Consider the following 18,313-nt stretch of genomic DNA (forward strand, 5'->3'; position numbering starts at 1 on the left):
ACTGGTGCAAGTCCTTCTATACAACGCGCTTATCCTCTGCAAGTCCTTTGCAAGTCCTTTTATCAAGCTCCCTCTCTGCAAGTCCTGCTTGTAAGTCCTTTCGAGGGCTTTTCGTATGGGCTTATATGGACCCGCCCCACGAACCTTCTGGAACTCACCAGACTCTCTTCACCACGCCCTCTCACGCCATTCCGCTCAAGCTCTGATTGGCTGGTGGCTCTTACCGTCCCCCCACGCCGCTCACCCCGACCCCGCTCCCTTCCTTCACCTTTCGAGGCCTACCTCGTGTTACCCGACTAGTGGACAGCCAAATGGGGATGGATTGCGCCCATCGAGGTAGAATGGAGGTTGGAGCAAAATGATTGGGGGGCCTATTCTCCTGTCTTTACACAACACAGGTACTAAGAAGGGAAATGGCCTATTCTTATACATACTAAGACATAACTATACTACAAATGGGCCTATATGTTGCTCGTGTGACTAACTATGGGGGGCAAACCGTTAACCTTCAATGACTTCAATGTGCCAATCTCAAAACCGCAGCAATATATTTCAAGAACAAAGGCGCATCCAACCAAAAAGGTAACTCGATCTACCTTGGAGAGGGGGAGGAGGGAGAATGAAGTCCCTATAGCCTCCATCGTGTGACCCGTAGTCATCCTGTCAAATTTCGTTAAGATTGGGTAACGACCGAATGTATCGCCTTCAGACAGTCAGACAGACAAGAGGCAGACACCAAGTTGCATATTTTTAGTATGATAAGCAAGAGCAGACCCAGTCTCAGGTGATGCTTCACCCTCTTCCCAGCAAGCTTCCTCAGGCCAATAGATTGTGAAGAATCACTTCAAAAATTTGAGTATCTGGGTCTGGATCTTCACCAAAATCCATTCGTCTTTGTCTCACCCACACATGTCCACCAAGTTTCATCTGAATCCGTTCACAACTTTTTGAGATATCCCGCTCAGACAGGGAGACGGGGTGAAAGCATAATCTCCATCCACCTTCACTGGCAGAGGTGAAATTGCAATTCTTAATCAAATTGATGTTAACAAAGAAATAACGGCGCTCTAGCCAATTGTTGCGGAGAGTGGTGGAGTTATGCCTACGAGTTGACCCTTCTGCGTCACATTGGAAGGTGAATCCTTTGTCAGGATTCGACCAAATTTTGTTCAATTATTTAACTTCCATATGCAGAAAGGGAATTAATGTACAACGGTTCCACAGTCTCCACAGATCCTGTACGACCACAAACCAGAAAATTAGGCTATTTGGCCCATCGTTTCCATGTTGCACTCCCCGGTTAATTTTTGCTGCAGCTCCAAACATCAACCTTTACGTTTTGCATAAGTCTAAATAACCCGATCTTGATTAGATGACACCATTTAAATATTTATGTGTGTATATAATTTATCTAAATATATATTATATTTATATTATCTTGGAACTCCCTCACCTGTTCAACATCAACCTCCCAAAGTATTGGCTAATGCTTCTCGCCTGCTCCTAAACTGTAACGTTGCCTAAACTAAGGAAGCTAGTCCTGACGTCCATAAGGAACTCTCCAAGACCATTTCATCATCTCCGACATCCCTGCTTTCTTCCCTCTACACCAGGGCTAACATTCACACTGGCCTTTCTGCCACCAAAGCAAGGAAAGCAACAGGAATTGATGACATCTATCTTGAATTATTGAAGACATTGGGAACTCAAGGATGTGATAGGATGGCTTCTTTTTCACTAACATCCATGCAACTGGAGTCGTACCATCAAGCTCGAGAGAGGCAAAAGGCATTGCCATCCTTGAGCCAGGGAAACCTGCTGCCAGCCCATATAGCTATTGGTCCATATATTTGTTATGCATGACATAAGTTGTTTGAGCGTGTCCTGTCCAGGTTCTCTCCAGTGGTAGAGCCCAACGATCCCAATGACCTGGTCGGAGCTGTGTTGATCAAGTACTTGCACTTGCTACCCAAACTGAGTCTGGCCACCAACGTGCATTCTAGACAGGTGTGGAACTAATTGACTGTTACAGACAGTTGTAGACAGATGTTGCACTAACAGCGTACAGTTTGGCGACATGGTCTTCTGTTGAAAGCTGCCAGTCTTTACCCAGTGCCAAGCCATAATGCGTGTCCTTTCTTCTATGCTTAGAAATAGTGTTTCAATCGGGGACCAAAGAAGTTGTATAAGGACCCTCAATGATGGTCTTTCACAATGGCCTGTTTTAGCTCCAATCCTCTTTAACAACGATTTGAGCAACATACCTTGTCCCACATCCAGAAAGGTTGCCTTTGCAGATCATCCTGCCCTTGCTACCCAAGCCATCAAACTTTAAGATCTCAGCAGTACCTTGTCCCAGGACGTAAAGGTAATGGAGCACTACTTCCCCTCGTGGCGCCTCCGCCCAAACCCAACTCGGACAACAATTACCACTTTCCATCTCAGCAACTGACTGGCTACCAGCAAACACCAAGTATCCTTTTGTGACAAACCAGTCAAGAACGGACCATTCCCCAAGTACCTTGGAGTCGACCTTGATCGCAGCCTCATGTTCCACGAACATCTAAACCAGGTCACAGAAAAGATCAAGACCAGGGTAAACATCCGCCGGAAACTAGCAGGCACCACCTGGCGATCAAGTGCGCGCACTGTTCGTGCTGCTAGCCTGGCTCTTGTGTACTATGTGGCGTAAACCTGTTCTCCTGTTTGGACATCTTTATTAGTCCCCTACCGGTGCACACCGGAGGGGACTATAGGTTTGCACTCCGTCTGTCCATCGGTCCATCTGTCAGTCTGTCAGTCAGTCTGTCCGTCAGTCTGCCAGTCCGTCTGTCAGTCTGTCAATCCGTCACGCAAAGAACAGTTTTCTGGACTTTTTTTCTAAACTCTTAATGCTAATGATTTCAAACTTGGCACATGGTTACCTCATGATAAGTTACAGATCAAGTTCGAACTTCACGACGTTTCGATCATTTTTGACAAAGTTATGGCACTTTGAACTTTGGTAATTTCCCCAACAGTTTTCCGGACGACAGACTGCCGGTAGGAGACATGTATTGCAGCGCAATACTCAGAATGCTTGTTGTTTTTATGGGTTTTTTTGGTGCAGTCATGAGTGTGGATAGTACACTTTAGTACAGGCAGGTTTAATGTGGATCTTTTCAGGGACATACTTGCTGTTTAATAGTACTGTGGCTCTGAATTTGTCCCAAACGCACATGCACAGAGAGGGGGTGAGGTAATTATTACCCTCGCCAGAGGAGAGGGTATTGCATTTGAGACTGTTTGTTTGTCTGTTTGTCCGCACAGAATAAATATGATTTTCTCTGCAACCGTTGGTGCTATTGACAGTAAATTTTCACCATAGGTGCAACTCCACCTGTATAATTTTTTAATGAATAGTTATGACGTCATAGATCACATGGTTCGACCGCCATCTTGGAAAAACCGAAAAATTTTGCACCTATATCTCCGAAAGCGCTGCATAGAAAAAATTGAGACATGGCTCATTGTATAAAGAACTCTCCATGGGGAATAAAATATGTTAATGATGATGTCATAGGTGCCTCCATTATGACGTCATTATTCGACGAGTACAAAACTTCATCCAAACAAGATGAAATCTTGAGTGTCATCTATGGATGAATTGGTGGAGGAAAAAAAAGTAATGATGATGTCATCGGTCATGTGGTTCGGCCGCCATATTTGTTTTCACACAAAAGCCTTTAAACCTACTAAAAACACATCCTGGTGAGGGTCTGAATTTTCTGATTGCTCTTTCTTGTTTTCTTCTGTGAACATGTTAAATGACAGAGGTATACAAGACTTCAATACGTTAAACTTCCGGATTTTTTTTTAACGATCTTTAAAATGATTATTTTATTTAAATTGAAGTATATACATAAGCACTGCTTGAGGTAACGTGTTCTATGAACTCTCTAGTTGTTAATGTTGTTTTTTTTTTTAAACTCCACTGGTTATGGTATGATGTCCATATCTGAGATTATTACTTGTTTTTGTCCTGCAGTCGACACGGGTTGGGATGTCGGTGAATGCTCTACGTAAACAAAGCTGTGATGAGGAGGTGACCACACTTGCCAAGTCTTTGATCAAGTCTTGGAAAAAACTCCTTGGTGTGTATTTATTTAAAATGTCTGTGCATCTTTACCTGGATGTTTTCTGTGATCTCTTCCATGCCTCCTGAATTTGCTCTCGTTTATCCAAACTCTTGTTTTGTTGAATGGACAGTTTGTTATTGCTTTGCTTTCGTTCACCGCTTCCCTCCCCTTCCTTATTTTGTACCATAGTTCACAGTAACAATACGCGACTTTCAAAATGACATATAAATGCTAACGAGGCCTTTCACTCATGCACTGTGTGCGTTTTCAGTGACTCATTTCTGCTCATCCAGGCACTTTTAACCTGCAGTTGCTTGCGCCAAATCTAAGTCAAAATGCCTTTTAAACATAATTTCAGCATTTAAAGTAGAGTGGCAATTAATAATGATTAACCATAATTGTTCTGTTCCTGGATATTAATCAGACTCTCAGAAATATAGGAAATACGAGACCTATCCGTGGATGAGACAGAGGTGTTGAGTTCCTATAATTTCCTGTTGATGCAAGCGAGTGGCCATAGTGGATATTGTCACATCTGAGGCTCCATTAATACAGTATCCTCAGCGCCAGGACCTTTCATCCCGGGAGATGGTCCAAACGGTCTTTTATTGCACTGCGTTCATTAAATTCTACAACTTTACCGTTCCCCAAGGATCATTCAAAATTGGGCCAAAAGTGACATATCACCCGCAAGGAAGGCAGACGGCTCAAACACTTTTTCTTACCTTTTGAAGGGTTTATTTTGTTTGAAAAAGTACAGGGAAGAGGGTAGACAAGACACTATAATAAATGGTATGAACCAAGAGAATTAAGACACAAAAAAGTAGATGGGAACACTCAAACTTATGTTCAATGATGAGAATTAAAGCTCAAATCCTAACCCACTCGAGGCACCACAGAACACACTTGTACAGTGATTTAAGAATGCAGGCAGGGCTTCCCTTTTTTATATATTATATATATATATAAATATATATATATTGTTACGGTTTTCTGCCACCCTTCCTACCCTTACCAAGGGGAGATTAAGCCTCTTGTTCTTTCTGGGCCGGCGTAACCGAGACTTGAAACACCCCTCCCGGGCAAACGCAAGGTAGGGTTTCGGGACAAGTCTCACACGTACCTAAATACCTGCGCCGCCGTGGAAGCGGGGAATGAAGCCTTGCACGAGCCACGTGTAATTTGGGTACACCGAGCGGATTGCATACCACGTGGTCCGTGCAGTTACCGTTAGTATTGGAACCCGATTAGAGCGGTTTTATTCGTACCACGCTTAGTCAATGATGGAAAGGACGAGACGAACGAATAAAGGAAGAACACGATTTAATTATTATTTACACTTATATGTACAATTCGGCAGAAAGCAGAGACACAGAGCAGCCTTAAGCAGTCTTATATTAAGCCCAGACACGGGCCCGATCACACTCACAAAGAGGAAATGCAGGTAGAATGGTGTTCACGCGCTGCCTTGGTCGTCCAGGAACGGCCCCGCCCGGCGTGGCTCTCCCCGGTCACAGCACGTCCCGTGAGGAAGGCAAGCAGGCGGTGGAAGGGATCCTTGTAGCGCGTGTCTCGAACAACGGGCAGATGAAGCAGGAGGGAAATGTACGCGTCTCTCGCCGGCCTGGCTGTTTTCCACAGCGCGTTTAGTTACCAGCGCGCTATCACTCGCGTAACCCAATAGAGGCTCGGCCTCAAGCTCAACCGAGCGTCAAATTTGGTAAGAGCGCTTATAGCTGGGTTCATGCGCGTCTTTTCTCAGAACTCGTAACTCTCATCAACACGCGCCTCTCCAATAACTCAACGCACAAGCTCACCTCTCCCCGAACTGCTCAACTCTCACAGGACTTTAATAACTTGCAAGCTCACCCCTTCGCAGAACTGCTGTGGGGGCTTCGCGCAACGGGTTTTATTGCCATGCCCTTAGCCCTCTCAAATGTTCCAACCACACCCTGTGACGCAGTGCCGCAGCCACTCCCTTCGAGCCCTGATTGGCGGCTGGCACTTACCGTCAGCTTCTCCTCCGCCCTGCCTTCAGTCTTGCCTTGATTTGCCAGGCCTGCCTCGTGTTAATTCACGCCAAAAAGCCAAAGGCAGCATAAGGAGGCGTACGGCGGCATAAGGCAATAGAGGCGGCATAAGGCAATGAAGGACCTACTCTCATTATTCTACTCAACGCAAAACTAACACAGGAAAAGGACTATTCTCACACATACTAAGAAATATGTGTGATTCTCGGTCTTCTACCGACTCCTCTCTGGCCTTGCCCCCCCAGCTCTCTCTGGGCTCTGTCCCACAAATATTCCTACAGGTCGCACAAGATCTGCCTGCAACCCTCTTATGGTTAAACTGCCAAAATCAAGACTCTCTGCTCACCTTCGCTCCTTCATTCCTCTTTTCTCCCGCCTCTGGAACAAACTCCCTCACTCTCTTCAATCCCACTCCACCCTCCAGGTCTTTAAAACAGCTGTTCACCACCATCTCTTCTCTTCCCCCATCCAAAACCTTGATCTTTTCTATCCCCGATAATTTCACCCCAATTCCACTTTTTGAAATACCAACTTCTGACCTGGAAGTCCTTGGTGTCCTTGTGTTTTATACTTCTCCCACCCCCCACCCACCCCCACCCCTTCCCACGCCTCCTCCCCCCGAGCCCTCTCCCTCCCTCTCCCTGCCTCTCCCTGCTCTCAAATGTTGTGTGCTCTCAAGTGTTTGTGTGCTTCCCATTCTCTTGTCTTCCGCTCCCTCTTTTTATATATTTTGTTTGTCTCCCTCGAGCCCTCTCCCTGCTCTCAAATGTTGTGTGCTCTCAAGTGTTTGTGTGCTTCCCATTCTCTTGTCTTCCGCTCCCTCTTTTTATATATTTTGTTTGTCTGGTTGATTTGTTTGTGAAGTAAATGTCAGCTCTTTCACGAGCCTCGATTCAGTATACAAAAAAAAAATAAAAAAATAACTGAACTATCGCGAGGCTACATGTTGTTGTGTGACTAAACTATGAGGGGGAAATTTAACCTTTATTGTACAAACTCAAAACCACAACAATATATATATATACAGACTTGGCATTTAATATGGAATATATATTTTTCTTGACCTGGGTTTACTTTCTGAACTCAGTATATCAATCTGGTGAGTTTCTTTTACGCTTCGGTGATTTCTTTGTTAAAAGAACCATGTCACTGATTGTCTGTCGCAGCAAGAAGTCAATAACAGGATTACATCACAGGTGGCGTGACAAAATGTACTGTTACGGATCCCGGATTTAGGTGAATTACTATTCATGTCATTGCTTATTAATGTTTATTCTATTAAAGGTTGTTGTGGTTAAAGGGTTAGAGAGGCTCCGGATAACAGGAGACCGGAAACGGGATAGTGAACCGGAAGAAGAAAAGACACAAGGTCCGGGAGAAGCGGCCATCTTCTGATCATCGCCCAGCTCCGACGCGAGCGGTGTCGATATCGAGCAGCGTGGGGAACGCTGCGTTTGAAAGCCCGTCTGGCGAGAGGAGTTACCGGTGCGGGGTAATTACCGGTTACACGTCAAGTTGCCGTGGGTTCGTGCACGGAACCAAGCGTCCGGCACAGTTCGCCTCCACGTCTACAAGGACGCGTACGGGTCGCACCTTGGGCCTCGCGCGCTTTGCGAGCCGCGCTTTGCTTTGCCCGCTTTGCTTTACAAGGAGGTGTGCGCTGCAACAGCTGTTCCCGGTACGCGACGTGCACGTTTGGAGCACGTCAGCCAGGGGTCCGTACAACCGCCCGTGTGCGGAGAAGTCGACCTTCACCCTGGTCTGGAGGGGCCCAGAGACATTGTGAGGGACAGTGACTATTGAGGGGTCGTGAGTGGGGAAATATATGAGATGGCCATCTGAGTAATATTGTTGATTGATTGTTGAGTGTGGTTGATTGATTGGGAATATATAATCCATTAATCCGGATCCTTGGTGTGGGGGTTTCTTATTGACTTGAATTGTTGTGTCTTTCATATTGATTGCGTTACGAAAGCGTCTAAATCAGAGATCTTTCTGGCGGGGTCCTCCCACGGTCCGGGGGTCACCAAGACCAGGTAGTTACCGGGAGGACCACGTAACAGTACGGACAGGTACATTTGACGATTGGCTTCAGAATCGGGTATATAAGGGTTGTTGCGTTCTGTATTCGTGGAAAACAACTGCTGCACGTCTACAAAAGTTATTGCCGCTTCCTCTGGAGATGGTCCGTCAACTCGACAATGCTGTTTGTCATGGGGTGGTGGCTTTACGAAATTCCGGCATGAAACAGCGTGCTATTGCTTGGCAGTATGGCATCAGTCAAGGTCAGGTGTCAAAGATCCTGAAACGAAATGCTCAGAGGGGTGTCCCTACTCCAATACTGAGGCCAGGACGTCCCGGCAGAACCACAAGGAGGGATGATCGCCAGCTGCACCGGTTAGTCTGCAATGGCCGTACAAAGTCAGCTAATCGGCTTAGGGCTGAGTGGCAGCAACTGACAAATGTGCCTGTATCCAGAAGGCTAGTCAACCAATGACTGGTTCAAGCACGCTATCGTGCCAGGCATCTCCCGAGAAAGCCACGGCTGACCAGACAACACCGCCAACGCCGATTGCAGTGGGCCAGAGAGCACCATCAATGGCAGCCAGGACACTGAAATCACGTGATCTTCAGTGACGAGTCTAGATTTCTGGTCTGTCGTCAAGATGGCCGCTTCCGAGTGCGCAGACAAGTGCATGAAGCCTACAACAAAGATTGTATAGTGCCAAGAGTCCAAGCTGGAGGTGGTGGGGTGACCGTTTGGGCTGCTTTTCATGCAGGGGGCAAAACTGACCTGGTTGTTCTGAATGGAAACCTGAACCAGTTCAAGTACAGGGTCATTCTGGAAGAAACATTGCTTCCACTTGCTCGTGCAGCCTTTTGAGGAAACTTTGTCTTCCAATATGACAATTGGAAGGGGTGGGGGGGTTTCCCTTGTGGTCTTTCCCTCGCGGTCCCAACTGTACTGTCTTTCCCTCGCGGTCCCTCTGTACTGTCTTTCCCTCGCGGTCCCAACTGTACTGTCTTTCCCTCCCTCGCAGTCCCTCTGTACTGTCTTTCCCTCGCGGTCCCAACTGTACTGTCTTTCCCTCCCTCGCGGTCCCTCTGTACTGTCTTTCCCTCGCGGTCCCAACTGTACTGTCTTTCCCTCGCGGTCCCTCTGTACTGTCTTTCCCTCGTGGTCCCTCTGTGCTGTCTTTCCCTCGCGGTCCCTTTGTGCTGTCTTTTCCTCGCGGTCCCTCTGTGCTGTCTTTCCCTCGCGGTCCCTCTGTGCTGTCTTTCCCTCGCGGTCCCTCTGTACTGTCTTTCCCTCGTGGTGCCCCTGTGCTGTCTTTCCCTCGCGGTCCCTCTGTGCTGTCTTTCCCTCGCGGTCCCTCTGTGCTGTCTTTCCCTCGCGGTCCCACTGTGCTGTCTTTCCCTCGCGGTCCCACTGTACTGTCTTTCCCTCGCGGTCCCTCTGTGCTGTCTTTCCCTCGTGGGTCCCCCTGTGCTGTCTTTCCCTCGTGGTTCCCCTGTGCTATCTTTCCCTCGCGGTCCCTCTGTGCTGTCTTTCCCTCGCGGTCCCTCTGTGCTGTCTTTCCCTCGCGGTCCCCCTGTGCTGTCTTTCCCTCGCGGTCCCCCTGTGCTGTCTTTCCCTCGCAGTCCCTCTGTGCTGTCTTTCCCTCGCGGGCTCTCTGTGCTGTCTTTCCCTCGCGGTCCCTCTGTGCTGTCTTTTCCTCGCGGTCCCACTGTGCTGTCTTTCCCTCGCGGTCCCCCTGTGATGTCTTTCCCTCGCGGTCCCTCTGTGCTGTCTTTCGCTCGCGGTCCCTCTTTGCTGTCTTTCCCTCGCGGTCCCTCTGTGCTGTCTTTCCCTCGCGGTCCCACTGTGCTGTCTTTCCCTCGCGGTCCCCCTGTGCTGTCTTTCCCTCGCGGTCCCTCTGTGCTGTCTTTCCCTCGTGGTCCCTCTGTGCTGTCTTTCCCTCATGGTCCCTTTGTGCTGTCTTTCCCTCGCGGTCCCCCTGTGCTGTCTTTCCCTCGTGGTCCCCCTGTGCTGTCTTTCCCTCGTGGTCCCCCTGTGCTGTCTTTCCCTCGCGGTTGTCAGCTCTTTCACGAGCCTCGATTCAGTATAAAAAAAAAAAAAAAAAAATGCACGGCCTCATCGTGCTCGCATAATCCAACACTTTCTTGCTGACCGTGGTGTAGAGCATATGGAGTGGCCTGCCATGTCCCCGGATATGAATCCGATAGAGAATTTGTGGGCAGAATTAACGCATCAAATCGACAACTTGGACCAGCAGCCTACCTCTGTGCGTGAATTGCAGCAGACTATTGTCACTGCATGGCAAGCGATTCCTGTCCAAACCTTGGCAAATCTCGTGACCAGCATGCCTCAACGTGTACGTGCTCTCCTGAATGCTCGTGGGGGTTACACGAAGTACTGAACTGTAATTTTACTGTCCGTAATCCCAGTCGTAATTTAACCTTTGTTTTTGTTAAAAAAAATTTGGCTAATGTGCAATATAAAGAAATACTTCTGGAAAACGTACAGAAGTTTAACACAGTACTGTCCATGAATTGAGTTTGATATCGGTTTACATCACTTTCAAGGATCAATTTATTTGCTTCGAAATGTCAAATGTGATTTTTGTTTATTTTAAAGGTCACATTAACAAAATCTAGAATAATTTCAACATAATTCCAATGAACTTTTGGTTCTAAGTCATCTTGAAAAGTAAGGTCACCCCCACAAAAAAAAAAATTCCATATTAAATGCCAAGTCTGTGTATATATATATATATATATATATATATATATATATATATATATATATATATATATATATATTTATATATATTTATATATATATATATATTTATATATATTTATATATATATATATATATTTATATATATATATATATATATATATATATATATATATATATATATATATATATATATATATATATATAATTTATTTATTTGAAATATGCATGGGTTAAGGCTAATAGAGCTGACCCACATACATACAAACACAGACTTACTGACGAGACAAACACTTAACACAGCCATTGAGCCTGGGGGAAGTATCGTCACTACCATCACTTCCCGGGGTACTCTGGATACCGGCGCCGCTTTTCTCACCGTACTCAGTGTGGCATTTGCTCAAGAGGAATTTGCTCCTCCCCATGCATGCCAACCAATGGGGATGGTCCGTGCTCTATCCTTTTCAAGCAAGGAAGCAGCACGTACAATTTTTTAAGACTTTTGTATGACCTGAACCTGTCCAAACTGGATGGGTTTTTTTTTAGGAGATACCATCTCCTTTTTCTGAGATGCGATGGAGAACTCAAAGCAGCCTGCTGTGGAAACCAGGTGTGAGACGAGAGCCAGTGAGTAAGTCAGTCCAAAGACAAAGTAAAACTGCCACGAGCAGCACCAACAAAGTAGCACCCAAAACACAGAAAGCTAAACAGAGCACGATGAAGTGAATCAGCCACGAAGGAGGCCAGTGATGGTCAGATCCTCAACCAGGCCTCATGGCACCCTTTGTCCTTTTCAAACGAGGCCTCCTGGTCTGCCCTCTGTCTTCTCTCGAGGCCATTCTTATTCCTCCTCCAAGCGAGGTAGCTCCTTCCCCTCTCCAAAGGCAGGATGATAACAGCTTTGGTGGGCAATCCCAAAACTTTTTCAGAGCAAAACTGCACAAATGTCCTTCATCACAAGCTCTTCCGTGAACTACTTGGTTATCTTCCTTTCATACGAGGCCTCATCTTCCTCCTGGTCTCAGTTCTCCTTTTTTTCCTCCTGGGTGGACTCCTCTTCTGGGCCATCCCACCCATGGAGCAGTTCCAATGAAAATTAATTCATATTGAGATTTCCTACTCCACAGCACAATGTGCTGCCATGGCTGACGCATACTGACCAGAGAGATCATAATTACCATCGATGACACGCCACTCAAAGTTGTAGATAACTTCTGCTACCTTGGAGGAGTCCTCTCTCAAAATGCAATGATTGACAAAGAAGTTCTTTTGGTAAAGCATGTGTGTAAATGTAAAGCATCAAGACTTGGTAAAGCATGTGTGTCCTTTTGAAGATTGATTGTGGCATTCACCTGGACACCAAGATCAGTGTCTATCGTGCCGTTGTCTTATCGACACTCCTATACAGATGTGAATCTTGGGCACCCTATTGTCGCCATATCAAATGCCTTGATCAATTGCACATGCGATGCCTTCGTATGATTCGTGGCATCACCTGTTGAGACAGAATACCTAACACCTCAATCCTAGACCACTGTCATGTCCAAGGAATTAAGTATTTCCTTATGCAATCCCAGCTTTGCTGATCAGGTCGTCTCACATGCATGGAATCTCAAGAGTGCTTTTCTACAGACAACTTAAGTTTGGTAAATGGTCACGTGGATGAAGGAAGCGCTTATAAGGACATCCTTAAGTCTGCATTCAAGTCTTGTGCCATTCTAGTTGTCACCTTGGAACATCAGGCCACAAACAGGTCAGTAACATTTGCCGGAAAGGCCAGGGCCACTGAGTGTGGGAGACTTGCTATTGAGAGACAGTGGAGGCAAGAAAGGTAAACCTGCCAACGTTCATCTCCGCAAGGACCAGTCTATACCAGCAATGTTTGCTGTAGACGCTGCGGGTCCCACATTGGACTATACAGACATCGCACAACACTCGGCGAGTATGCCAACAAAGGGAGCCAACATCCAAAGAGAACCAACATTTTGCAACCAACATCCTCCCACCCCCCCCCCCCTCACCTCCCCACCCCCTCCCTCACCTCCCCTCGCCCTTCTCTCTTTGGTTTTGTTGAATGATGGCATTCCTTCAATCGGATCCATCCATTGTGTGAGTCTTGTGCAAACCCAAACATTCCATCTTTCTTGACAGTTTCAATCCATACCGTTTGATGATGTCCTCTTGGCTTTCTTCCTTCTGGCATGAGCTTTATTGCTTTCTTTACGCCTCATCTTCCAACCTTCGTTGCACATTGACCATGCCAACCAACTCTTCTATTCTCAAGTTCTTTTTCACTCGTGTTGATTTTTTTACTCTCTTCCTGACTTGTGGGCTAGGAATTCTTCATGCATATTATTCTCATCTCAGTTCTTTCCATTATTTTTTTTTCATCTTCACATTGCCCAGAATTTTCTTCCACACATAAATAAATACCGGTCTGATAGAGGCTTTATAAAGTCTAACTACGTTGGTGATATTAACGAGAATATTGGCAGCGAGTGCTAACATGAGTCCGGACACTTTCTTGACATGGTTGAATGTCTTCCAGGCATTTTCCGCAGCATGTGATAATACCAACAGATCCATGAGGAATGCCTCAACCTCTGGCATGCTGACCAAAATTTGTGTCCGTGCGTGTGTTTCGCTTTTCTGTTGCCTCATTTGTGTTTCTGTTGGCTTGTCTGATGATATCGCTGGGTGAAGGTTGGTAGAAAATGACTCAAACCTGGCATTTCTGAAATGTTCTGCATGGCACTGAGATAATAGTGTTTGGACTTGTTTTTCTTTTTCTCACATCGGTATATAGCAGAGCACTAGGCACTGTTTGAGGTTGAATACTTAAATGTAAATCGTGACGTGGATGCATTTGACAGATGGAGCGGATGGAAACAAGACGACGGAAAAGAGACGTGACCTCCAGGCTACAACTCCACCACCTGGTCAAGACTCTATGGATGGTGAAGAGGAGAGGTGACATGACTGAAAGACTCACCTGCCCTCACCTCACCCACCCTGTCACCTGTTTATCGTTATTACTCTTACTTGGAATGCAATCTAAAGTTAAGACTTTGTTGTGGCCCAACATTAAGGCAAATTGCACGATGGCTCTTTCTTCCTCTTCTCCTCCACCCCAATGTGGTCATATGGCGGTAGGGGAGGGTTGGGGTGGTATATGTTTGTTGATGTGTGTGCATAGAGGATTGTGCTTTCACATTTATCTATTACACCTTTGACCCCTGGTGTAGCCAAGTCACTTCAGTGTTTGGAACAAAGCATCCTATGGAAATCTGCATCGTAATGAGTGATCGTCTGTTGTCAAGTTGTCACACACTTACCCTTTTTGGGGGGTCTTTGGCCGATTTGTCGACCCAAAATATTTGTTAATCCCGCCCACCTCCATTTAATGATGCCACAAACCGTATGAAGATGACCAGCTTGTCAGCAGTTTACATTAAACATCCATTCGGTTGCTTGCCAAAAAATGAGAAATTGTCACCAACACCAGGTGAAAAGGGTCTGAATTTTAATGCAACAAAAGGTATATTTACTACATTCAGGTTGAAGGGAAGTACTGTTGGTTATCGTTTGATATTTGAATTTTACCATCAATGGAGTCATGACTGGTCCAGGGTGCTGAAATACATTAAGGTACACATAGCTGTCAAATGAACAACCTTGACGTCTTCTCTATTTGGTGCTACCTGCCAGGCATGGGTTTCCCAAAGGGACAGAAGACCAGATACTGTATTTCAAAATTTCAAATTGCTTTGCATTCCCAAAGAAAATTGCAGCTGCTGTCTTCTGACACTTTGCACATGACATGCGCTCTACAAGGTCATGCCGGTTCCGTCTTAGTTTCCTCCATTTCAGTTGGACTTGCTGTCAAAGGAAAGATTTCAAATCTCATTTTGAGCTTTGAAAATATATTTCTTAAATTCTATTTTTGGCTTTTAAGTCGTGATGACCCTCTTATGATTGTGTGTGAAATTGTTTTACATTTTTATTATTCTACCAGAGTGGAGGCTCATTCATGGAAGAGCAAGATGGATTTGACATTTGGATATCAGGGCCACAATTGGACACAACTGGCATGGAAATAAACGATCAGTGCCTTGGGATGGGTTAATGGGGGTAATAAGCATCGTGGGTCAGAATGGGGATAACATGAGGTGGCAGTGGACTGTTTGCTTGAAGTGCTGGAAGGAAGAGTAGGACAGAACATTCTCTGGGAGGAGGTTACCATAGACAGGAGAAACAAGGAATATCAGAGTTGAGTTTTCTTGTCAGCGTGGATTTTGGGAGGTTTAACCAGAAGGGGGTTACTGGAAGAAACATGTGCATCCTGTAGTTGCTGGGGAGAGTCTGAGTAGTGAGGGTGCATTATCATAGAAATGGTAGAAAAACAGAGCTTTCCTTGCAATAAACACCAATAGCATCAATTTCATCGTGATTATTTATAACACCCTTCAGTTTGTTGGGAAAATGTGGAGTTTTTTTATGCAGGTGTGTGACCATGCAGATACTGTAGAAGTTCACCTGCTTCAGACCTTAGCGGTCGATTTGGGTGTCCACGGAGCATACATGCTTTTATTATAAAAATTGCCATTTCAACTGGTCAGCCACAACTTCAAACATTAATAAATTGCTCTAAGTTGTTCAAGCTCCGAGCTTGCGTCTGTTGTAATGAAGAGCTAAAGACGAAGTCACGCAAGTTTAGGTTTGATGCATCCCTGTGCATTACTATTGCCGAATCTGGATATGCAACATCAAGGTTATTCGCCATTCCTTTCGATAACTTAACCATTGCATGATTACTTGCAGAACTACAGCCTTGGTCGTGGATCATATGAACCTTGCTGTGTGTCCGTCCATCTGTCTCTCTTGTCAAAGTGGGTTTTGATATTCTGTGTCGCCCTTCTCTTCCTGCTCATTCCTCCACAGCATTTCTAATGTGGCAATCAAGCTTTTTGAGACTGATCACGTCAGCATAAAAATGTGTTCCTTGCTTTGCTAATGAGGTGGCACATGTTGTCCACAAATTAGGAGTTGTAGACACTTTTGTGCTGGATGTGCGTAACTGGAAGACACGGCCATTCCGCTTACACCGAGCCCCTGCCCGACCAGCTCCAGCAGTGGATCGATGAGAACCAACGCCCCACTAACCCCCACGTCGCCGAGGAACCTGAGTTTTCCGCCAGCGCCGGTCACGTCCGACAGTGTACGCAACAAATGCCGTGGGTTGATATCGCAAGCACTTCAAACCAATGGTGAGTCGCCGTAGATGGTTTGACGACATCGGAACCCAAACTAATAGTAGATATGAACCGTAAGCTCTTCGACTTTTATGGTGTCGTACTTGTACTTATCGGATCTTTCTCATCAATCGCAACACTCTCTGTTGATTTCATTCATCCATCCATTTTTGTTATCTTGCCATTTATCTATTTGTTATCATGATTTGAAGAAAGAAACTTCCTTTGGAACAAACGTTCTTTGTGTCCCCAACAGGTGATTTTCACATTTTTGGTGCCGACTGTGAGGGAATGTCATCTCTGATAGAAGAATATATCCTTTTTTTTTTTGGGGTTGCACCATGACACATGATTATTATTTTCTTTCTTTCACATAAAAGGTAATTCTGAATTGGAGATGGGGTTGTGACGGTCTCTCAAGTCATGATCCTTTAGAGCTGTACTGGGCCTCAGTGTTAAAATGTGCTTATCAGCTAAAGGGACTTTTCTAGCCTTAAGAGGTTTTAGTGATCTGATTAAAATTTTCTAAGTTAACAAACTAAATCGGCTCGACAATTTGGACAAAGTTGAATAATTATCATCAAGGGAGCAAATCCTATCCCCCCCCCCCCCCCCCCCCCCCACTCACCCTTTTCTATAGCTGTAGGTTAAATTGTGGCATTTTACAAATCCTGTTGGACTTTGATATTCATGAATGAATGAATGATCGTTTTAAGGCCATTTTCCCCGCTAGAGCGGGGGTTAGCCTTGCGGGCCCCATGACAATCATGGTTCCCTTTTTGAGGCAATGCTTTTATGGCCGGATGCCCTTCCTGACGCCAACCCTTGGTCACGCTCTTACGATGCGCAGGGATACGGTGTACCTATTCTAAACCGGGGTACACACCCGGATCATTCATCCCAGCAAGCTGGTACTCAATTTGCCGACCTCGGAAGGATGACAGGCTGAGTCAACCCCCCTGGCGTTAATTCAGCGATCTATCGGGATTCAAACTCAGGATCTTAGGATCCCAAGCCGGCACCCTAACCGCTAAGCCAACACCAGGATATTCATGGACCCCGCATATTTGTGGTTGATAAAATACGACCTGCTTCTACATTTGCAGCCCCATGCTGCACGTATTTGCAGTTTTTTCTGAACTGCTTCGACATTTGCGGCCCTGTGCTTCGCGTATTTGTGGTTTTTCTGAATTGCTTCAACATTTGCAGCTTTGTGCTTCGCATATTCGCAGTTTTTCTGAACTGATTCGACATTTGTGGCCCTGTGCTTCGCATATTCGTGGTTTTTCTGAACTGCTTAGACATTTGTGGCCGTGTGGTTCACGTATTCGCGGTTTTTCTGACCTGCTTGGACATTTGTGGCCATGTATTTTGCGTATTCGCGGTTTTTCATGAGATTTCTGAATTTTGCTTGTGAATCACGAACCGCTGGGAACCTATTCCCCTTTTTTCCATTGAAACAATGCCCGGACATTAGCTGATTCGATATTCGTAACATTCTTCAGTAACACATCCCACGAGAATGTCAGGATTTTACAGTACTTTGTTCAAAGCTTTAGTCTTTCTGCTTTCCCAGCATCAATGCCCTTGTCCTGTTCTAACAAACATGCCGTTTGTCCAGAATCGGTGACATAATGCTGTTGAACCCCAATACAGGGTCTGGCACCCCGCTCTGCTCACCAAACTCTCCTCTTTTGGTATCCATGGAAATCTCCACGCATGGCTGGTGGACTTCCTCTCTAGTCGTAGTCAACGTGTGGCCCTGAATGGGTTTCTCTCATCTCCTCTTCCTGTTCAGGCTGGAGTTCCCCAAGGCAGTGTTCTGGGTCCTGTGCTTTTTCTGGTCTTCATCAATGATCTCTCTGACTCTCTTGAAAATCCTCTCTATCTCTTTGCTGATGACTCTACTCTCTGTCGCTCCATTCTTCATCCCTCAGATCGGCAGTCTGCAGCCTCCTCACTCTCTGCAGACCTGGACAAAATCACAGACTGGGCAAACAAGTGGAACATGTCTTTCAATCTTGACAAATCTCACACTCTTACGATGTCTCTCCGAAAAAACCGACTGGACAACCCTCCCATCCACTTTCTGAATAATCCTCTCCAAGAAGTTCTGTCACTCAAGCTTTTGGGTCTCACTATCTGCCATGATCTTTCCTGGGAAAACCA

General features: G+C 45.8%; 1 protein-coding gene across 2 annotated transcripts in view; it reads left to right on the plus strand.

Moving 5' to 3' along the window:
- Positions 1-18,313, plus strand: part of LOC137438397 (transcription elongation factor A protein 1) — a 47,443-nt gene that overhangs the window by 12,623 nt on the left and 16,507 nt on the right. Inside the window, exons 1-5 of one of the 2 annotated variants that reach the window (XM_068133516.2) lie at positions 1,879-2,007; positions 4,028-4,133; positions 13,766-13,862; positions 16,017-16,159; positions 16,401-16,457. In XM_068133516.2, coding sequence (XP_067989617.2) covers positions 4,043-4,133; positions 13,766-13,862; positions 16,017-16,159; positions 16,401-16,457 — 388 coding nt within the window. In that variant the 5' untranslated portion in view covers positions 1,879-2,007; positions 4,028-4,042. Of the gene's footprint in view, positions 1-1,878; positions 2,008-4,027; positions 4,134-13,765; positions 13,863-16,016; positions 16,160-16,400; positions 16,458-18,313 lie in introns of those variants that run through there. The other variant, XM_078767758.1, reaches the window with a different exon arrangement.

Source organism: Myxine glutinosa, chromosome 13, assembly GCF_964187855.1.
Source record: "Myxine glutinosa chromosome 13, kmMyxGlut1.1, whole genome shotgun sequence".
Classification (NCBI taxonomy): domain Eukaryota; kingdom Metazoa; phylum Chordata; class Myxini; order Myxiniformes; family Myxinidae; genus Myxine; species Myxine glutinosa.